This window comes from Globicephala melas, chromosome 16, assembly GCF_963455315.2.
Source record: "Globicephala melas chromosome 16, mGloMel1.2, whole genome shotgun sequence".
NCBI classification, from domain to species: domain Eukaryota; kingdom Metazoa; phylum Chordata; class Mammalia; order Artiodactyla; family Delphinidae; genus Globicephala; species Globicephala melas.
Window position 1 is genome coordinate 61,189,767 of NC_083329.1, and position 23,492 is coordinate 61,213,258.

Genomic DNA, 23,492 nt, shown 5'->3' on the forward strand with positions numbered 1-23,492 from the left:
AAAAAAAAAAAAAAGAAGAAGAAATGTAATGGGAAAACTATCCCATGCACAATGGCTAACCCAGACTATAAAATTCCTAAGAATAAACTTAATGAGAAATGTCTAGGTCCTATATGAGAAACACAATAAAACTTTACTGAAGGACATAAAGAAGGCCTGAATAAATGGAGTGATATATCATGCTCCAGGATGGGAAGACTCAGTAATACAAAGATGTCAATTCTTCCCAAATTAAATCTATAAGTTCAGTGCATTCCCAATCAGAATCCTAAAGGGATTTTTATAGAACCTGACCAGCTGATTTTAAAGCTCATCTGAAAGAGTAAACATGCAAGAATAGCCAAGAACATTTTGAAAAAGAAGAAAAATGAGATGAGACTTGACCTACGAGATATCAAAACATGCTATAAAGCTAGAGTAATTAAAACAGGGTGGAGGGCTTCCCTGGTGGTGCAGCGGTTGAGAGTCCGCCTGCCGATGCAGGGGACATGGGTTCGTGCCCCGGTCCGGGAAGATCCCACATGCCGCGGAGTGGCTGGGCCCGTGAGCCATGGCCGCTGGGCCTGCGCGTCCGGAGCCTGTGCTCCGCAACGGGAGAGGCCACAACGGTGAGAGGCCCGCGAACGGCAAAAAAAAAAAACAAAAAAAAAAACCAGGGTGGAGTGATGGATCAAAGGAACAGAACAAACAATCCAAGAACCAAGCCACAGGGATTATGGGAATTTAGCATAATACAAAAGTAGCAGTCAGATTAGTGGGGAAAAGATGGACTAGTTAATGTATTTTTAAAATAGTATGGGATGGTTGTTTATCTGCTTGAGAAATAAAGTAATAAGTTCTTATTATTTCACATGATGCCCAAAAGTGAATTCCAGAGAGATTAATAATCTAAACACTTTTTACTGACTGTCAAAGCATTAGAAGGCAGTAGAGACAAATATTTGTTCATCTTGGGTTGAAAAATGTCCTTTCTAAGCAAGGCCCGAAACTCGGAAACCATAAAGGAAAAATCAGGAGGATTCACCTAAAAATTAAACATTTTTCTACATCACTGAGAAGAAAAGCAAGTGGGATTCAGAGAAAATAATTACATATGTTATAAGTGATGGGTTATCATCTTACGACTCAACAAGAAAAGGACAACCTTGAATGAAGAAAAATCAAAGGAGGCAGCAGGCAGGTTAATGGAGAGGAAGGAAAGCCAAGAACATGTGCAGTAGTGAACAGGATATCACTTAGGGCTTTGGGCCTGATCCCGCTGGGGACCCCTGAGAGACTGGCATGCACAGAATGGTTCCACCAAGGGGTGAGTGAGTACGTGGATATTTACTCACTGAGCCCGGCTCCCACTGGTTGAGAGGAGAGTATCAACACCTCTCACTTGCAGAACAGAGTGCCATCTTGGGCAGAGAATGTCCTCAGGTAGAGGGAGGCAGAAAGGCATCGGTGGGAAGAGAAACTGTATGCAGGTGACCTCCAGCATGCAGTTGGGAGGACACAGGTAGCAATGCCAGGCACTTGTCATCGAGTATCTCATTTAACCGTTACAAAAGCCCTACAAGGTGGCTATCACCCTCATCCCCATTTTACCGTTGGGGAAACTGAGGTTCCAAATGGTTAGGCATATTGCTCAAGATCCCATAATCAGTCAAATGGAGGAGGCTGACCTCAGCACAGACACTGCCCTAGTTCCCATGGTTGCCTCTGTGTGGTGCCCTGAGCGGGTGCAGAAGGGGATGAGAAAGGTGGCTTTTTTTTTTTTTTTTTTTTTTTTTTTGCGTTACGCGGGCCTCTCACTGTTGTGGCCTCTCCCGTTGCAGAGCACAGGCTCCGGACATGCAGGCTCAGCAGCCATGGCTCACGGGCCCAGCTGCTCCGCGGCATGTGGGATCTTCCCGGACCGGGGCACGAACCCATGTCCCCTGCATCGGCAGGCAGACTCTCAACCACTGCGCCACCAGGGAAGCCCGAGAAGGGTGGCTTTTATCTTCCTCTTTATGCCCAACCATATTATTCTCGTTCTTATTGTTGTTGTTTTTTACTATTAGCATGTTTTCTTTCTAAAAAAGTTTTTTTGTTTGTTTTTGTTTTTTACTTTTGAGATCCTTAGCCTAGGAACTGGCAACAAAATGAGTTCTACATTAATGTTAGCGCCTCCAAATTGTCATTTTAGATAGTTGAATATGGTGTATGTGTTGTTCGGTAGCCATCTCAGCTACCAAAAACCAATACACAACATGGATTTGGGAACCATCTGTTGTGAGAGTATTATGTACAGAGCAGAGTGCCAGACACTGTAGGAGATTCAGAGATGCCAATTTTCATCTTTCAGGAGCAAAGGAAAGGAAGAACAGGAAGTATTGAGGAAAGAGGCCAAATAAATGATGGTCAGGAGCTGGGTGGGTTCCTCAGGGAAGGCCCCCTGGCAGGGGTGGGTTTATGGGGAAGCAGATAAAACCTGAGCCTCATGGCCCTTCTTTTGAAGGGCCAACATGGTCACATGGTTTTGCAAAATTTGCAAAATTTAGATATTTTAAGCGCAATAGATTAAGCCCCTTGTCTTTTGTCACTCCAACTTTCCCTATGTCACACCCCTCATGTTGGGTTGTGTTAAACATTGGGCATGTTTGGGGATCATACTAAGGGCAAGTTGTATTGGGGATAGAGTTATTTTGGGTTTAGATGGATACATGAATGAATGATTCTAAGTTACATCCATGTCTAGTTATTGCTAGCTGTTCTGGTTATAAGAATTCCTTCCAGAAATATCCCCAACTCCTGCTGTGCCGAGTCATCCAGCGTTGTGTGGTGACATAGAGGTGCAGGGCCAGAAGTTGTGATGGGAATGCATCCCACAGCCCCTGGCAGAGAAGCATGTGGTTAACGGAGGAGCTGGGTGGGTTCTGCACACAAGGCTCGATGTGTACAGAAACAGCATCTAATGTGTGGGAATTTCTTCCTATCATCAGATGTGCAATATTTGTAAGCAGATGATTTCTTTTTTTTTTTTTAACTTTCAGTGTGGCTTCTGTCACCTAGCATGCTTTTCAGATTCATGCATATTGTTGCAGGGGTCAGCAGTCATTCATTTGTATTGCTGAGTAGTATTCCAGTTCATGAATGGACCACATTTGTTTATTCATTTCTCTGTTGATGGACATTTGGATTATTTCCAAATACAGCTGTTATACACATTTGCATATGGGATTTTTTTCCCCGTGGACCTGTTTTCATTTCTCTTGGGGTGGGATTGCTGATTCATAAGGTAAGTGTATGTTTAACTTCACAAGGAATTGCCAAGTTGTTTTCCAAAGGGCTGAACCGTTTTGCATGTCCACCAGCAACGCATGAGAGTTCCAGTGACCTCACATCTTCATCCACACACATGGTATTATCAGGTGGCATTTTTTCCTAGTCCTTCTAAGAGGTGTGTAGTGGGATCTCATTGTAGTACCAGTTGGCATTTCCCTAACGATCCCACAGGAAGAAGGCGTCTCTCCACATACTTTCCACATTCTTGCCCTTATCCCAGTGGTACGCTACTAGTGCTAGGTTCATGGTAGGGGGCTGGAAGTGGGCTCTCTGTGGCCCTGGGTCCTGGAGCTTTCTCAGTGTTCCTGCCCATCCCCGCCCTCCCTCGGCCCCATGGCAGCCAGACTGCCTTATATCTGTGGCTGGACTTGTGTGCAAGTTTCCTGCTTCTCCCCAGAGGTAGCCGACCTCCAGTTGTATTGGTATAGGATCCCAGGCCCAGAACTGTTTCCTGCCCCTACCCCAGGGCAGAGGGATTTTCTTTTTTCCTCTGAGTGTTTGTATGGATATATGCTTTCATATATATCCATATATATATGGAAATGAAGCCACAATGCATATTTATCTGGGTTCTGGGAGAGACAGGATTTGTTGGCCCTCTCCTAGCAATTTACAGCTTTTGCTCCTTTAAGACAAGGGTCTGGAGAGGACTTCAAGTTTGGCCCTTTTCTCACAGCAGCAGCCAATCCCCTGCTTGGCTGGGGGGGAGGGAGGGGGAAGGGGGGTTTGCTCCCATCTTTTGCCCTTCCTCCACTCTTTCTCCTGAGCTCTCAGTGGAGGTCCATAAATAAAGGCTGTTCGTGTGTGCAAACTCTCCCCGTGGTGTCTCGGGGCCCCAGCTATTCCAGACTGTATGCCAGCACACACCTGGCTTCCAACAATGTGTTAACATTGCAGCTGATTTCTTCTCACCCACTTTTATGGAGGCTGTGTGTCTTCCCCCTCCCCTCCCCGCCCCACGCCTGGCAGGCACGCCTGGCACAGGTGCATCCTGCCTCCCATGGAATTCAGACTACTTGGTTGCCCTGTGACCTCAGCTCCCCGGCCAGCTGAAGAAAAGTGATGATTGTATATTATCTCCAGGCTTTTCTCGTTGCTACTGTGGAACACTCTTTCCAGCTGTCTACACCGTAGCAGAGCCCAAATCCTCCTTTCTGTCTTTGAAAACTCTCATCTGCCCTCTACCCACCAGCGTTGCCAAGCTAATGCATAAGTCTTATTATACCAAAATATAAGATTTCTGCCAACAAACGACATCATACAAGAAGTTAGTGTACAGATGGCTGAACGGGAGGAGATATTTGCAATATCTAAAACTGACAAGCAATTAAAGTTGAGATATATAGAGTTCCGAAAACCAACTTTAAAAAAGCACTGTAAATTCTAAAAAGTAAAACTAAAAACCATAAAATATAGAAGAAAACATAGGAGAAAAATCTTTGTGACCTTGGGTTAGGCAAAGATTTCTTAGTTACAACATCAAAATACCAATTCATAAAAGAAACTTTTGATAAGTTGGATTTCATCAAAATTAAGAACATTCGCTCTTTGAAAGACATTGTGAGAAAGCAAACAAAATATTTGCAAATCATATATCTGATAAAGTGCTTGTATCCAAAATGAAGAACTCTGAAAACCCAGTAAGAAAACAAAAAACTCAATTTTTTTTTTTTAAACGGGCAGGAAATTTGAACAGGCAATTCACCAAAGACTGACCATTGGCAAATAAGCACATGAAAAGGTATTTAATATCATTAGTCATTTAGGAAACTCAAAACCACAGTGAGATACCACTGCGCACCAATTAGACTGGCTAAAATTAAAAAGACTGACATAGCAAGTATTCGTGCAGCTGGGGGGGGTGCGGTGCAAGGGAACTGGAAGTCTCATACACTGCTGGTGGGGATGTAAGATGGTCTGACCGCTTTCAGAAGCAGTTTGGCAGATTTCTAACAAGTTATAAGTATATACTTGCCATATGGCCTAGCCATTCCACTCCTAGGTATTCACGCAAGACAAGTGAAAACATATATCCATACAAACACTTGTATGCCAAAGTTCACAGCAGCTTTATTTGTAATAGTCAGAAACTGGAAACAACCCAAACGTCCAACAAATTGTAGCATATCCATTACAATATAATACTATAAAATAACGTCTACTTAGCCATAAAAAGGAAGAAACTATTGATATGTGCAACGACATGGGCAATCCTGCTGAGTGAAAGAAGGCAGATATAAAAAGAGTATAATTTGTATGATTTGCATTTACATAGCATTCTAGAAAATGCAACCTAATCTATAGTGAGGAAGCAGGTCAACAGTTGTCTTGAGTTGGGAGGACGCAACTTAAGGGTTATGGCTATGTTCTTGATCTTTATCGTAGCGATGGTTGCACAGATGCATACATGTCAAAACGCATCAAACTGTACACTTTAAACATGTGCAGTTTACTGTGTGGGTCAATTTCTCAATAAGGTGTTTTTAAAAAAGAAAAAGTAATCTTGCGCCCAGGGTCACACAGCTGGTAAGTAGCAGAGCGCGATGCAATTGGAGTCCGCGTTTGGAGCCTGGGTCCTTAATCCCCGAGCTCCCTGCAACGTCGGCACGGAGGAAAATGCTGGAAGGCAGCCCCAGCTGTTGTTAATGATTACCAGTGGGCGGCCCCTTCCCGGCTGAGCTCCAGCCCCGGGGCGGCCCAAGCGCCGCCCCGCGCGACGGCTTCCCAGTGCGCCGGGCGTCTCGCTCGTCTGCTCCGCCGCCACGAGCTGCTGCCCGCGTCCGCGCCCGGCATGGTGAGCGAGTGGGGGGAGATCACCCATAGGGGCGACCGGGTTAGGAGGGGGCGCGCGGGAGGGGCGGAGGAGAGCCAGGGGCCGCGCTGGGTCCCCGCCCAGGCCAGAGGACGGCGCCGGGAGGTATGGGGCGGGGGGTTCCTCCGAGGCCTTCGCAGAGCAGCCGCGCGCCCGGCTGGGAGAGTCGGGGTCTCTGTCCCACCCCCGCCCCCGAGTGGTGCCCCCTGGGAAACTGAAGCCGGGAGAGGGGCGGTGATAGGTCCGGGTTACAGCTAGGCGGGAGCCCCCCGCCAGAGCCCGCGCGGGCCCTCAGTGCCGCGGGTGGGGTTTAGAGACCTTTCTGGGCGGGGGTGGGGAGGGGCGGCATAGTGAGCCCAGGGCATAGTTTCCCTCGGTGGCGAGGTTCTGTCCTGTATTGGGGCGACTGAATTTGCGTGTCCCTCTGTCTGCCTGTTTACTGCCCTTCTCGCTTGCTCTTCTGCTAAGCCCTCTGTGCTGTCCCCCGACCTCAGAGCCGGCCCCTGGCTCCTAGTTTGAGGCCTCTGCCCAGCAATGGGGACCTGGCTGCTCAGGGTCACCCGCCCTCCAGGCTGAGCTTTCCCAGGAGTCTCAGGCCCTGTGCTCAGCTAGGGAGGTGAAGGTGAGCCTGCGGAGAAGCTTCTAGACCCAGGAAGCTTTACTAAACAGCAGAGTGTTGGGCCTCAAAGCGTTCGGAGCAGTCGGGACTGCAGTGCCACCTGGGAGAGCACCTTGAAGGCTACGGGTCAGATGCAGGGGAGGTGGTGGGTGAGCTGATTGTGAGGTACACTGAGGCCCAAAGCCGCAGGGCGTGGGTAATCAGTAACCCCTCTGCACACTCCCAGAGGCCCAGGCTGAGTCCAGGCCTGACCTGTGATTTACTAAGCAAACACCACCCCTGCCCCGTCTCTGATCCCAGATTTCACAGGGACTTGTCAGTTCAGCCCCAGGCTGTGAAATGTAGGGGATTCCAGAAGACTCTAAAAAGGAGCCTCCTAGGAGCCCGCTAGTACCTACGCACTCCTTTCAGAGCCAGAGAACTAAATGGTGGGTTCTGATGCCTTGGCTGCCATGTGGTCACCCGGTTGCCTGGATACACGGACCAGGCTTACCAGCCACTGAGACAGGGTCAGCTGTCTGGGGGTTGGGCGTTGATGCAGATCTCGACTGCCCTCACTGGCCTTCCAGAGCCCAGTAGAGGAGACAGAGCCAGCCAGATTGGTCCAGAGAGAAACCACACTTTCACAAGGGAGAAAACGGTTATCAGAGCCCTGAAATGTTTTTCCAGTTCTGCCCCAAACCTGAAGGCCTGTCATAAGCTTACTTGCCCCAGCAAGTCTCTTTTTAAAAATGCAGATGATATTCCCTTAATAACAATGGAGTTTATTAAAGTGTCTCCTGGCTCCTCTGGCTGATTCCTTAAGTGGAAGTTCTTGGGCCTTTATACCCATCAGGCCAGGGGAGATGAGTGCCCCAAGGCCACCTGGCTTCCAGTTTGCAGGCTGCCTCATAAAAGCTAAATTAACCTCCCTTGCATTCTCTTCCCAGACCTAACTGATTTAATTTTAACTTTCCTGCCTTGGGTAGTTCTACTTCAGGGGCCTAAATTCTGGGATCCCTTAAGCTCCTCCACCTGGATCTTCTTAGAGGCTGGAACTGACCTTTGCTTTCTTCTGTTCTCCAAGAGAGGGTTCCACTCACGGCCTGAATTAACGCCAGTTTGGGCTGCCTCGAGGGCATTTTGCACAATAGGAAAATAGGCCGAGGCAGTGGCTTTGCCATTTGCCCTTGGCCAAGTTACTTCTGCTTTGGGGACTGAGCTTTGCGGCTCCAGCTTCCCAAGCTGACAGAATAGAAAAGAAGGTGGAAAACTGAGAAACGTAGGCCTGGCAGCTGGGAACCAGAGGCTGCCTGGGAGCGTGGTGGGATACCCACTAGGAGGTAGTGCCAGTGGTTGTTGACCGCGGTGTGGCTAGGGATCGCCTGGACCATGCTTTAAGTGCTGGTTCCTTTGCCCAGCCCCAGGGATGCAGACGCATGGACCCACCTTGAGAAGGATTCCTGTGCTTTTGCTGACTGAGGGTGGGGGGTGAAGGAAGAGAGGTCATTTCCCCTCTCTAGGCCGCAGTTTCCTCTTCAATACACAGCAAGAGTGGGCTTGATTTACCTTTGCTCCCCCGTGAACAGAAGAGACATAGGTTTCTACGGAGGGGTGCCCTCTGTAAGGCTTTGGGGGCAGGGGTGGGGAAGGAGTGTTTCTCTGCCCCAGCGATTTGCATTACACCTCAGGACTCTCTGTTGCCTAAGAACCTATCAGTGCACCAGACAGAGCCCCTCCTCCCAGTCTGTTGATTTAGACCAGCTGCCCTTTGACTGCGCCACCAGAACTGCCAGTGGAGGCTGGCTAAATTTCCCCAAAGGTCCAGAGCCCTCTCTGTTGTCCTGTGAAAAAAAAACGAATGTCCTTGGTCTTCTGTGTTTTCCCTCTCCTAGGCTGGCAAAGCGCACAGGCTAAGTGCTGAGGAGAGGGACCAGCTGCTGCCAAACCTGCGGGCCGTGGGGTGGAACGAGCTGGAAGGCCGGGATGCCATCTTCAAGCAGTTCCACTTCAAAGACTTCAATCGGGTATGACGTCAGGTGGGACAGAGCGTCCTGAGACTGGGGCTGATGGGGTCACGCTCCAGAACGTGCTCCTTCCCTTAAAGTTCTGTTAGCCAGGATTGTCAGATGCTCCGCTAATCCCTTTTACTTGGAACGTGTTCTCCTTGGGGATTGGAGAGGGCGGAGATGGGTCTTGGGCTCTCCACACCTGGAACTTTTCGAAACGATCCTTAGAGAAGACAGTTCAAGTGGGAAGCGGATGCACATTTGAAGACATTTTAGTAGATAACCAAAAGATTGGCGAAGACTCAGAAGCTCTCTGGGGTTTCCACCTTGTTGGTGGTCCTGGTAACAAGACTTCCTACTGCAGAAGGACCACCTCAAACTGCAGCCTCAGAACCAGTGGCAGGGTGCTAGGCGGAATGCTGAAAGCTGGAAGGATCACCTTGTAGGGAGTGAGGCAGTCCTCCTGCATCTGGGCCTTACGCTGGCCATAAAAGGGGGCCCAGCAGTCCTCTCCTTCAGGACACTAACCTGGGTCTCACTTCATTAAACAGGCTTTTGGCTTCATGACAAGAGTGGCTCTTCAGGCTGAGAAATTGGACCACCATCCTGAATGGTTTAACGTGTACAACAAGGTGAGTGATACGTGCCTAGAACTCCACCTCATTCTGAAGGCCACTTCCTTGGACTTGCCTGTGGGCTCTCCTCACCCATAGGTCGACTGTCCGCTCCTGTTCCTTTCATCTCCTTCCTAGGATTGACATAAACACCCCTAGAAAATATTCAGTTTACTACAGATTAAAGAAAAGCAACTTGAAACACTAGTGAGACAACATGTGGGTTAAGGAGACATTAAGAAGGCAAATCCTAGAGAAGGAAAGGCTGTGGGGACCAGGCATATTCACTGTTAATAACTCTAAAGGGCTGACATTTTCTGGAGATATGGAAGAATGAAAAGGCAATAAACTTGAACTAAGAATACCCATGCACACCAAGGAGATCAGCCTGTCCGCTGAATGAATGGAAACAGTCATTAAATGCCTGTCGTGAACCAAGAGCTATGCTGGACTCTTTCTAAAGGCATTAAGGCTGGAAGTGATGTTCTGTAAATGGACCGACCGTGTTGAGGAGTTGGTTTGGGGTCTTGTCTCTGGCCTTGAGGTTGCTCTTGATATCTGGATCTTTCTTTTTTTATCCTATGCTGTGGTTACCAGTGTTTATGGAGGTGTAATAGAAGACAGTTTTGCACTGATGTTAGAGACTCGTCAGGAAGGCAGCCCCCAGGAGAGGGGTTAGTGTCTGGTTACACTTCTTGGTGTGGCTGAGCCCGGGAGCTGGTGACTCTCTCCTGCTCTTAGGTGCAGTCGGTGGAATCAGCTGGCCCCGAATCTCTGGTTTTGTTTCAGGTCCACATCACCCTGAGCACTCATGAGTGTGCGGGCCTTTCAGAACGGGACATAAACCTGGCCAGCTTCATCGAGCAAGTAGCAGTGTCCATGACGTAGACCCTGCCCTTCCTCTCTGAGTTCTTCAGGGGAAAGGGGGGGACTGAACTGGGGATCCAGAGAGGGAACTGGGGAGCCCTGAGACGTTGGTGCAGTCAGAAGGGCCAAGTTGACCCCGCTGCTTCCATTTAGGGGCAAGTCCTTGCCTTGGAAGGAGAGGCCAACATCACGGCCAAGACGAGGGACTTAGACCGTTTTTCCCCACACCACTCTCGTCCTCCTTGGGGCCCTGTGACATGTGCATTGATTTGAATAAGTTCTTCTCTTTCTTTACAACTTCCCAGCAACAGTAATGACTTTCTTTCCTGGCTGCGTCTTGTTCTCTGATTCATTTCCCAAGAAGCTGTGAGAGAAGCTGTGTTTAACATAAACAAAGTCTTATCTTAAAACCAGTAACTAAAGCCGTCCTCATCCTGTGTGACAGAAACCCATGTGCTTTTATGCCTCAAATAAAAACACTATTTCACTTGGCCTCAGGCTCTAGAATCTTCTTTTCCACAAGTCAATCCAAATCGGAGTCAACAGGCATCTCAGTCACCTACTCTGTGCAAGACAGAGTTCAGGCCACTTGGGGGAAAGGGGACCAGAGCACCCTACCTTTTAAGCTCCTTATTGCCTCAGGGAAATAACTAGAAAAATAGTTAACTATTACTAGGCAGCATGAATGAAGTTAACGCCAGATGCAAAGATAAGAAATTGAGTTAACGAACACAAAGTGATTCACAAGGGTGAATGAGAAGGCTTCATTTCAGCTCTGCCTCCAAGACCTGAGTAGGATTCTGGAGGCAGAGGTGACTGAGGGAGCATCTTGAAAAGATAAAGGTTAGCCGGACATCTATATGCATGGTGGGACCTACGACTAGATCTTCTTCCCAGCCTGCAGGATCCAACACATGGAGATCTCTCTCTTATTTATTTATTTTTTACTTGAAGCATAGTTCATTTGCCAATTTGCCATACTGTGTAAATGTCAGGTGTAGATCAAAGTGATTTGGTTACATATATGTGTATGAGTACATATGTATACACACACACATATATACAGTATAGATATCTTTTTTATACTTCTCCATTAAAGGTTATTACAAAATGTTGAAGATAGTTCACTGTGCTGTACATACATCCCTGTTGTTTATGTATTTTATATATGGTAGTGTGTATCTGTTAATCACATACTCCTAATTTATCCCTACCCCACTTTACCCTTTGGTAACGATAAGTATGTTTTCTATTACTGTAAGTGTTTCTGTTTTCTAATAAGTTCATTTGTACTATTTTTTATATTCCATATGTGATTGATATCATGATATTTGTATCTGTCTGATTTCAAGTAGCAAAATAATCTCTAAGTCCATCCATGATGCTGCAAATGGCATTATTTAATTCTTTTTTATGGCTGAGTAATATTCCATTGTGTGTGTGTGTGTGTGTGTGTGTGTGTGTGTGTGTGTGTATCACATCTTCCTTATGCATACAGCTATCAATGGACATAAAGATTCCTTACAAGTTTTGGCTATTGTAAATAGTACTGCTTAAATATTGGGGTGCATGTATATTTTCAAATTAGAGTTTTCTCCAGCTATATGGCCAGGAGTGGGATTGCTGGATCATATGGTAACTCTATGTTTAGTTTTTTACGGCACCTCCATACTCTTCTCCATAGTGCCTGCACCAGTTTATGTGCCCACCAAGAGGGTAGGAGGGTTCCTTTTTCTCCACATCCCCTCCTGCATTTATTATTTGTAGCCTTTTTGATGATGGCTGCTCTGCCTGATTGTGAGGTGGCAGCTCACTTGAGTTTTGACTTGCATTTCTCGAGTAATTAGTGATGTTGGCCATCTGTTCATGTGCCTATTGCCATGCGTATGTCTCCTTTGGAGAAGTGTCTGTTGAGGTCTTCTGCCCATTTTTAAAATTGGGTTATTTGTGGTTTTGGTATTGAGTGGTATGAGCTGTTGGTATATTTTGGAAATGAAGCCCTTGTCGGTCACCCCGTTGCAGATATTTTCTCCCAGTTCGTAGGTTGTCTTTTGGTTTTGATTATGGTTCCCTTTGCTGTGCAAAAGATGAGAAGTTTGATGAGGTCCTATTTGTGTAGTTTTGCTTTTGTTTCCATTGCCTTGGGAGGCCGACCTTAGAAAACATTTCTAGGATTTATGCTAGAGTATGTTTTACCTAAGGTTCTCTCCTAGGTGTTTGGTGGTGTCATGTCTTGCATTTAAGTTGTTAAGCCATTTTGAGTGTATGTTTGTGTGTGGAATGAGGGAGTGTTCCAACTTCACTGGTTTACGTGAGGCTGTCCAGCTTTCCCAATACCACTTGCTGAAGGGACTGTCTTTTCTCCATTGTATATTTTCGCCTCCTTTGTCAAAGACTAATCGACTGTAGGTGTGTGAGTGTATCTCTGGCTCTCTGTATTTTGTTCGCTTTATCCCTATGGCTGTGTTTGTGGAGTACTATGCTGTTTTGGTTACTGTAACTTTGTAGCGTTGTCTGAAGTCTGGGCGGGTTACGGCCGCAGCTTTGTTCTTTTTCCTCAGGAGCGCTTTGGTAATTCTCGGGCTTTTATGGTTCCATGTACATTTAGGATTATTTGTTCGAGTTCTGTGAGAAATGTCCTGGGTAGTGTGGTAGGGATCGCATGAAATCTGCAGTTTGCTTTGGGTAGTGTGGCCATTTAAATGATGCTAGTTCTTCCGCTCCAGGAGTATGGGATAGCTGTGCACTTCTCTGAATCATCTTCAGTGGCCTTTGTCAGTGTGTTGCAGTTGTCAGCATATAAGTCTCTCACCTCCTTGGTCAGGTTTATTCCTCTGTATTTTATTTTTCGATACGATTTTAAATGGGATTGTTTTGTTTACTTTCCCTTTCTGATACTTCATTGTTAGTGTGAAGAAATGTAACAGATTTCCATGTCAGTCTTGCATCGTGCTACCTTGCTGAATTTGTTTATCATTGCTCGTAGTTTTTGTGTGGAGTCTTTACGGTTTTCTGTGTATAGTATCAGGTCATCTGCATACCAAGAGAATTGTACCTCTTTCCTTCCAATTTGGATACCTTTTATATCTTTTTCTTGTCTGAGTGTTGTGGTGAGGACTTGCAATACCATGTTGAATAAAAGCAGTGAGAGTGGGCATCCTTGACTTGTTCCAGATTTTAGTGGGAAGACCGTCAGCTTGTCCTCATTGAGTATTATGTTGGCTGTGGGTTGGTCATGAATAGCTTTTATTATGTTGAGTTGTGTTCCCTCCATACCCGCTCCGGTAAGAGTTTTTAGGATGAATGTATGTGGAATTTTATGAAATGCTTTTCCTGCATCGATGGCGATGATTGTGTGGTTTTTGTCTTTTCTTTGGTTGATGTGCTGTGTTGCACTGGTTGATTTGTGTATGTTGAACCCTCCTTGTGAGCCTGGAATGAATCCAACTTGATCGTGGTGTATGAGCTATTTTTGTTTGTTTGTTTGTTTTTTTGATTGAAGTATGGTTAATTTACAATGTTGTGTTAGTTTCTGGTGTACAGCCAAGTGATTCAGTTAAACATTTATGTATCTCCATTCCTTGTCGAACTTTTTCCATTATCGTTCCTTATAAGATATTGAATAGAGTTCCCTGTGCTATACAGGAGGACCTTGTTGTTTATCTGTTTTATATATAGTAGTCTGTATCTGCTAATCCCAAACTCATAATTTATCCCTCCTCCGCCCTTTGCCCTGCAGGAACCATGAGTTTGTGTTCTATGTGTGTGAGTCTGTTTCTGGTTTGCAAATAAGTTCATCTGTGTCATATTTCACATTCCACGTATAAGTGGTACCATATGATATTTGTCTTTGTGTGATATCGTATGATCATCTCTTCTGCAAATGGCATAATTTCTTTTTTATGGCTGAGTAGTATTTCATTATGCATATATAGATATACATACACACATCTCTTTATACATATGTCTATATATATAGCACATCTTTATGAATTCATCTGTTGATGGACATGTAGATAGCTTCCATGTCTTGGCTATTGTAAATAGTGCTTCCGTGAACATTGGGGTGTATGTATCTTTTTGATTTAGAGTTTTCTCCAGCTATATGCCCAGGAGTGGTTTTGTTGGATCATATGGTAACTCTATTTTTAGTTTTTTTAAATTACTTTTTATTGGAGTATAGTTGATTTACAATGTTGTGTTAGTTTCTACTGGACAGCAAAATGCATCACTATACATATACATATATGTGTACACACACACACACACTCACTCACATCTATTTTGGATTTTGTTCCCCTTTAGGTCACCACAGTGCAATGAGTAGATTTTGCTGTGCTATACAGTAGGTTCTCATTAGTTATCTTTTATACGGAGTAGCAGTAGTGTATATATGTCAATCTCGATCTCCCGATTCATCCCACTCCCCCTTTCCCCCTTGGTATCCTTACATTTGAACTCTACCTCTTTGTCTCTGTTTCTGGTTTGCAAATACGATCATCTGTACCATCTTCCTAGATTCCACATATATTCGTCAATGTACGATATGTGTTTTTCTCTTTCTGCATTTCTTCAGTCTGTATGACAATCTCTAGGTCCATCCACATCTCTACAAATGACCCAGTTTCATTCCTTTTATGGCTGAGTAATATTCCATTGTATATATGTACCACATCTTCTTTATCCATTCTTCTGCTGATGGACATTTAGGTTGCCACCATGTCCTGGCTATTGTAAATAGTGCTGCAGTGAACATTGGGGTCCATGTGTCTTTTTGAATTATACTTTTCTCTGGGTGTGTGCCCAGTAGTGGGATTGCTGGGTCATATGGTAGTTCTATCTTTAGTTTTTTAAGGAACCCACATACTGTTCTCCACAGTGGCTGTATCAATTTACATTCCCACCAATAGTGCAAGAGGGTTCCCTTTTCTCCACACCCTTTCCTCATTTGTTTGTAGATTTTTTTGATGACGGCCATTCTGACCAATGTGAGGTGATAACTCATTGTAGTTTTGATTTGCATTTTTCTCATAATTAGTGATGAGCATGTTTTCATGTGTTTGTTGCCCATCTGTATGTCGTCTTTGGAGAAATGTCTATTTAGGTCTTCTGCCCATTTTTGCATTGGGTTGTTTGTTATTTTGATATTGAGCTGCATGAGCTGTTTTTATATTTTGGAGATTAATCCTTTGTCAGTTGCTTCATTTGCAAATATTTTCTCCCATTCTGAGGGTTGTCTTTTCATCTTGTTTATGGTTTCCTTTGCTGTGCAAATGCTTTTAAATTTAATTAGATCCCATTTGTTTACTTTTGTTTTTATCTTCATTACTCTAGGAGGTGGGTCAAAAAAGATCTTGCTGCAATTTATATCAAGGAGTGTTCTGCTGGTTTTGTTTTTTTTTTTGCGGTACGTAGGCCTCTCACTGTTGTGGCCTCTCCCGTTGCCTGTGCTCCGGACGCGCAGGCTCAGTGGCTATGGCTCACGGGCCTAGTTGCTCCACGGCATGTGGGATCTTCCCAGACCAGGCCACAAACCCGTGTCCCCGGCATCGGCAGGCGGACTCTCAACCACTGCACCACCAGGGAAGCCCCCGCCTGTTTTTTTGTTTTTTTTTTAAATTAATTAATTAATTAATTAATTTTTGGCTGTGTTGGGTCTTCGTTTCTGTGCAAGGGCTTTCTCTGGTTGCGGCAAGCAGGGGGCACGCTTCATCGTAGTGTGCAGGCCTCTCACTATCGCGGCCTCTCTTGTTGAGGAGCACAGGCCCCAGACATGCAGGCACAGTAGTTGTGGCTCATGGGCCTAGTTGCTCTGCAGCATGTGGGATCCTCCCAGACCAAGGCTCGAACCCATGTCCCCTGCATTGGCAGGCAGATGCTCAACCACTGCACCACCAGGGAAGCCCCCGCCTGTTTTTTCCTCTAAGAGTTTTATAGTGTCTGGCCTTACAGTTAGGTCTTTAATCCATTTTGAGTTTATATTTGTGTATGGTGTTAGGGAGTGTTCTAATTTCATTCTTTTACATGTAGCTGTCCAGTTTTCCCAGAACCACTTATTGAAGAGGTTGTCCTTTCTCCATTGTATATTCTTGCCTCCTTTGTTGTAGATTAATTGACCATAAGTGTGTAATTAATTGACATTAATTGATTGTTTCTGGGCTTTCTATCCTGTTCCATTGATTTGTATTACTGTTTTTGTACCATCCCATACTGTCCTGATTACTGTAGCTTTGTAGTATAGTCTGAAGTCAGTCTGAAATCAGTCAGTGTAGCCTGATTCCTCCAGCTCCTTTATTCTTTCTCAAGATTACTTTGGCTATTCGGGGTCTTTTGTATTTCCATACAAATTGTAAAATTTTTTGTTCTAGTGAAAAATGCCAGTGGTAGTTTGATAGGGATTGCATTGAATCTGTAGATTGCTTTGGGTAGTACAGTCATTTTCACAATGTTGATTCTTCCAATCCAAAAACATGGTGTATCTCTCCATCTGTTTGTGTCATCTTTGGTTTCTTTCATCAGTATTTTATAGTTTTCTGCATACAGGTCTTTCACCTCCTTAGGTAGATTTATTCCTAGGTATTTTATTCTTTCTGATGCAGTGGTTAATGGGGTTGTTTCTTGAATTTCTGATTTTTCATTGTTAGTGTATAGGAACCTAACAGATTCCCGTGTATTAATTTTGTATCCTGCAACTTTACTAATTTCATTGATTAGCTCTAATAGTTTTCTGGTAGCATCTTTAGGATTTTCTATGTTTACTATCATGCCATCTGATTGATTTGCATATGTTGTACCATCCTTCTGAGCCTGGGATGAATCCACCTTTAACTTGGTCTATGGTCTTTCTAATGTGTTGTTGGATTTGTTTTGCTAATATTCTGTTGAGAATTTTTACATGTATATTCATTAGACATATTGGCCTATAATTTTCTTTTTGCTAGTGTCTTTGTCTTTTTTTAATATCATGGTGATGGTCACTTCACCAAATGATTTTGGGAGTGTTATGTCCTCTTCAGTCTTTTGTAAGAGTTTCAGAAGGATTCGTGTAAGTTCTTTGTATGTTTGGTGTACTTTCCCAGTGAAGACATCTTGTATTGCTCTTTTGTTCACAGTAAGCTTTTTTTATTAGATATTAATTTCACTTCTGGTGGTCAGTGTGTTTAAATTATATATTTCTTACTGATTGAATTGTGGTGGACAGTAATTTTCTACGAACTTTTCCATTTCTTCTAGGTTGTGCAGTTTGTTGGGATATAATTGTTCACAGTATTGTGTTATGGTTGTTTGTATTTCTGCAGTTACCGGTTATTATATCTCCTCTTTTTTTTTTAACATCTTTATTGGAGTAAAATTGCTTTACAATGGTATGTTTCTGCATTATAAAAAAGTGAATCAGCTATACATATATATATATGTATATATCTCCCCATATCTCCTCCCTCTTGGGTCTCCCTCCCACCCTCCCTATGCCACCCCTCTAGGTGGACACAAAGCACCAAACTGATCTCCCTGTGCTATGCGGCTACTTGCCCACTAGCTATCTTTTTACATTTGGTAGTGTATGTAAGTCCATGCCACTCTCTCACTTCGTCCCAGCTAACCCTTCCCCTTCCCCGTGTCCTCAAGTCCATTCTCTATGTCTGCATCTTTATTCCTGTCCTGCCCCTAGGTTCTTCAGAACGTTTTTTTTTTTGGATTCCATATATATGTGTTAGCATACAGTATTTGTTTTTCTCTTTCTAACTTCACTCTGTATGACAGACTCTAGGTCCATCCGCCTCACTACAAATAACTCAATTTCGTTTCTTTTTATGGCTGAGTAATATTCCATTGTATATATGTGCCACATCTTCTTTATCCATTCATCTGTCAGTGGACACCTAGGTTGCTTCCATGTCCTGGCTATTGTAAATAGAGCTGCAGTGAACATTGTGGTACATGACTCTCTTTGAATTATGGTTTTCTCAGGGTATATGCCCAGTAGTGGGATTGCTGGGTCGTATGGTAGTTCTATTTGTAGTTTTTTAAGGAACCTCCATACTGTTCTCCATAGTGGCTGTATCAGTTTACATTCACACCAACAGTGCAAGAGGGTTCCCTTTTCTCCACGCCCTCTCCAGCATTTATTGTTTTTAGATTTTTTGATGCTGGCCATTCTGACTGGTGTGAGGTGATACCTCACTGTAGTTTTGATTTGCATTTCTCTAATGATTAGTGATGTTGAGCATCCTTTCATGCGTTTGTTGGCAATCTGTATATCTTCTTTGGAGAAATATCTGTTTACGTCTTCTGCCCATTTTTGGAGTGGGTTGTTTGTTTTTTTGATATTGAGCTGCATGAGCTGCTTGTAAATTTTGGAGATTTATCCTTTGTCAGTTGCTTCATTTGCAAATATTTTCTCCCATTCTGAGGGTTGTCTTTTCGTCTTGTTTATGGTTACCTTTCCTGTGCAATAGCTTTGAAGTTTCATTAGGTCCCATTTGTTTATTTTAGTTTTTATTTCCATTTCTGTAGGAGGTGGGTCAAAAAGGATCTTGCTGTGATTTATGTCATAGAATATTCTGCCTATGTATTCTGCTAAGAGTTTTATAGTGTCTGGCTTTACATTTAGGTCTTTAATCCATTTTGAGTTTATTTTTTATTTTTTTTTATATTTCAGATTCTTTTATTTTTTACAAATTAATTTTACATCTCTCACTGAACAATCATCTTAAACTTAATTTTTTTTCTTAGTCTCTTATATGCTTTATTTTTTCTATTTTTTTTTAACATCTTTATTGGGGTATAATTGCTTTACAATGGTGTGTTAGTTTCTGCTTTATAACAAAGTGAATCAGTTATACATATACATATGTTCCCATATCTCTTCCCTCTTGCGTCTCCCTCCCTCCCACCCTCCCTATCCCACCCCTCCAGGCTGTCACAAAGCACCGAGCCAATATCCCTGTGCCATGCGGCTGCTTCCCACTAGCTATCTACCTTACTACGTTTGTTAGTGTGTATATGTCCATGACTCTCTCTCACCCTGTCACAGCTCACCCTTCCCCCTCCCCATAACCTCAAGTCCGTTCTCTAGGAGGTCTGCGTCTTTATTCCTGCCTTACCCCTAGGTTCTTCATGACATTTTTTTTCTTAAATTCCATATATATGTGTTAGCATACGGTATTTGTCTTTTTCTTTCTGACTTACTTCACTCTGTATAACAGACTCTAGGTCTATCCACCTCATTACAAATAGCTCAGTTTCCTTTCTTTTTATGGCTGAGTAATATTCCATTGTATATATGTGCCACATCTTCTTTATCCGTTCATCCGATGATGCGCACTTAGGTTGTTTCCATCTCCGGGCTATTGTAAATAGAGCTGCAATGAACATTTTGGTACACGACTCTTTTTGAATTTCGGTTTTCTCAGGGTATATGCCCAGTAGTGGGATTGCTGGGTCATATGGTAGTTCTATTTGTAGCTTTTTAAGGGACCTCCATACTGTTCTCCATAGTGGCTGAACCAATTCACATTCCCACCAGCAGTGCAAGAGTGTTCCCTTTTCTCCACACCCTCTCCAGCATTTATTGTTTCTAGATTTTTTGATGATAGCCATTCTGACTGGCGTGAGATGATATCTCATTGTAGTTTTGATTTGCATTTCTCTAATGATTAATGATGTTGAGCATTCTTTCATGTGTTTGTTGGCAGTCTGTATATCTTCTTTGGAGAAATGTCTATTTAGGTCTTCTGCCCATTTTTGGATTGGGTTGTTTGTTTTTTTGTTATTGAGCTGCATGAGCTGCTTGTAAATTTTGGAGATTAATCCTTTGTCAGTTGCTTCATTTGCAAATATTTTCTCCCATTCTGAGGGTTGTCTTTTCGTCTTGTTTATGGTTACCTTTCCTGTGCAATAGCTTTGAAGTTTCATTAGGTCCCATTTGTTTATTTTAGTTTTTATTTCCATTTCTGTAGGAGGTGGGTCAAAAAGGATCTTGCTGTGATTTATGTCATAGAATATTCTGCCTATGTATTCTGCTAAGAGTTTTATAGTGTCTGGCTTTACATTTAGGTCTTTAATCCATTTTGAGTTTATTTTTATTTTTTATTTTTTTTCATATTTCAGATTCTTTTATTTTTTACAAATTAATTTTACATCTCTCACTGAACAATCATCTTAAACTTAATTTTTTTTCTTAGTCTCTTATATGCTTTATTTTTTTTTATTTTTTTTAACATCTTTATTGGGGTATAATTGCTTTACAATGGTGTGTTAGTTTCTGCTTTATAACAAAGTGAATCAGTTATACATATACATATGTTCCCATATCTCTTCCCTCTTGCGTCTCCCTCCCTCCCACCCTCCCTATCCCACCCCTCCAGGCTGTCACAAAGCACCGAGCCAATATCCCTGTGCCATGCGGCTGCTTCCCACTAGCTATCTACCTTACTACGTTTGTTAGTGTGTATATGTCCATGACTCTCTCTCACCCTGTCGCAGCTCACCCTTCCCCCTCCCCATAACCTCAAGTCCGTTCTCTAGGAGGTCTGCGTCTTTATTCCTGCCTTACCCCTAGGTTCTTCATGACATTTTTTTTCTTAAATTCCATATATATGTGTTAGCATACGGTATTTGTCTTTTTCTTTCTGACTTACTTCACTCTGTATAACAGACTCTAGGTCTATCCACCTCATTACAAATAGCTCAGTTTCCTTTCTTTTTATGGCTGAGTAATATTCCATTGTATATATGTGCCACATCTTCTTTATCCGTTCATCCGATGATGCGCACTTAGGTTGTTTCCATCTCCGGGCTATTGTAAATAGAGCTGCAATGAACATTTTGGTACACGACTCTTTTTGAATTTCGGTTTTCTCAGGGTATATGCCCAGTAGTGGGATTGCTGGGTCATATGGTAGTTCTATTTGTAGCTTTTTAAGGGACCTCCATACTGTTCTCCATAGTGGCTGAACCAATTCACATTCCCACCAGCAGTGCAAGAGTGTTCCCTTTTCTCCACACCCTCTCCAGCATTTATTGTTTCTAGATTTTTTGATGATGGCCATTCTGACTGGCGTGAGATGATATCTCATTGTAGTTTTGATTTGCATTTCTCTAATGATTAATGATGTTGAGCATTCTTTCATGTGTTTGTTGGCAGTCTGTATATCTTCTTTGGAGAAATGTCTATTTAGGTCTTCTGCCCATTTTTGGATTGAGTTGTTTGTTTTTTTGTTATTGAGCTGCATAAGCTGCTTGTAAATTTTGGAGATTAATCCTTTGTCAGTTGCTTCATTTGCAAATATTTTCTCCCATTCTGAGGGTTGTCTTTTGGTCTTGTTTATGGTTTCCTTTGCTGTGCAAAAGCTTTGAAGTTTCATTAGGTCCCATTTGTTTATTTTTGGGTTTATTTCCATTACTCTAGGAGGTGGGTCAGAAAGGATCTTGCTGTGATTTATGTCATAGAGTGTTCTGCCTATGTTTTCCTCTAAGAGTTTGATAGTGTCTGGCCTTATATTTAGGTCTTTAATCCATTTTGAGCTTATTTTTGTGTATGGTGTTAGGGAGTGATCTAATCTCATACTTTTACATGTACCTGTCCAGTTTTCCCAGCACCACTTATTGAAGAGGCTGTCCTTTCTCCACTGTACATTCCTGCCACCTTTATCAAAGATAAGATGTCCATATGTGCATGGGTTTATCTCTGGGCTTTCTATCCTGTTCCATTGATCTGTCTTTCTGTTTTTGTGCCAGTACCATACTGTCTTGATTACTGTAGCTTTGTAGTATAGTCTGAAGTCAGGGAGCCTGATTCCTCCAGTTCCTTTTTTCGTTCTCAAGATTGCTTTGGCTATTTGGGATCTTTTGTGTTTCCATACAAATTGCAAAATTTTTTGTTCTAGTTCTGTGAAAAATGCCAGTGGTAGTTTGATAGGGATTGCATTGAATCTATAGATTGCTTTGGGTAGTAGAGTCATTTTCACAATGTTGATTCTTCCAATCCAAGAACATGGTATATCTCTCCATCTATTTGTATCATATTTAATTTCTTTCATCAGTGTCTTATAATTTTCTGCATACAGGTCTTTTGTCTCCTTAGGTAGGTTTATTCCTAGATATTTTATTCTTTTTGTTGCAATGGTAAATGGGAGTGTTTTCTTGATTTCACTTTCAGATTTTTCATCATTAGTATATAGGAATGCCAGAGATTTCTGTGCATTAATTTTGTATCCTGCCACTTTACCAAATTCATTGATTAGCTCTAGTAGTTTTCTGGTAGCATCTTTAGGATTCTCTATGTATAGGATCATGTCATCTGCAAACAGTGACAGCTTTACTTCTTCTTTTCCGATTTGGATTCCTTTTATTTCCTTTTCTTCTCTGATTGCTGTGGCTAAAACTTCCAAAACTATGTTGAATAAGAGTGGTGAGAGTGGGCAACCTTGTCTTGTTCCTGATCTTAGTGGAAATGTTTTCAGTTTTTCACCATTGAGGATGATGTTCGCTGTGGGCTTGTCATATATGGCCTTTATTATGTTGAGGAAAGTTCCCTCTATGCCTACTTTCTGCAGGGTTTTTATCATAAATGGGTGTTGAATTTTGTCAAAAGCTTTCTCTGCATCTATTGAGATGATCATATGGTTTTTCTCCTTCAATTTGTTAATATGGTGTATCACATTGATTGATTTGAGTATATTGAAGAATCCTTGCATTCCTGGGATAAACCCCACTTGATTATGGTGTATGATCCTTTTAATGTGCTGTTGGATTCTGTTTGCTAGTATTTTGTTGAGGATTTTTGCATCTATGTTCATCAGTGATATTGGCCTGTAGTTTTCTTTCTTTGTGACATCCTTGTCTGGTTTTGGTATCAAGGTGATGGTGGCCTCGTAGAAGGAGTTTGGGAGTGTTCATCCCTCTGCTATATTTTGGAAGAGTTTGAGAAGGATAGGTTTTAGCTCTTCTCTAAATGTTTGATAGAATTCTCCTGTGAAGCCATCTGGTCCCGGGCTTTTCTTTGTTGGAAGATTTTTAATCACAGTTTCAATTTCAGTGCTTGTGATTGGTCTGTTCATATTTTCTATTTCTTCCTGGTTCAGTCTCAGAAGGTTGTGCATTTCTAAGAATTTGTCCATTTCTTCCAGGTTGTCCATTTTATTGGCATAGAGTTGCTTGTAGTAATCTCTCATGATCTCTTTTATTTCTGCAGTGTCAGTTGTTACCTCTCCTTTTTCATTTCTAATTCTATTGATTTGAGTCTTCTCCCTTTTTTTCTTGATGAGTCTGGCTAGTGG

General features: G+C 43.0%; 1 protein-coding gene across 3 annotated transcripts in view; it reads left to right on the plus strand.

Moving 5' to 3' along the window:
- Positions 1 to 5,997: 5,997 nt before the first annotated feature.
- The window catches only part of PCBD1 (pterin-4 alpha-carbinolamine dehydratase 1), a 39,021-nt gene continuing 21,526 nt past the window's right edge, over positions 5,998 to 23,492 (plus strand). For 2 of the 3 annotated variants that reach the window (XR_004040791.2, XM_030862514.3), the window contains exons 1-3: positions 5,998 to 6,106; positions 8,618 to 8,749; positions 9,283 to 9,363. Coding sequence is in view for 2 of the 3 variants with exons in the window: in XM_030862514.3 (XP_030718374.1) it covers positions 6,104 to 6,106; positions 8,618 to 8,749; positions 9,283 to 9,363 (216 nt within the window). In the remaining variant the exon portion in view is untranslated. Of the gene's footprint in view, positions 6,107 to 8,617; positions 8,750 to 9,282; positions 9,364 to 10,134; positions 10,705 to 23,492 lie in introns of those variants that run through there. The other variant, XM_070043836.1, reaches the window with a different exon arrangement.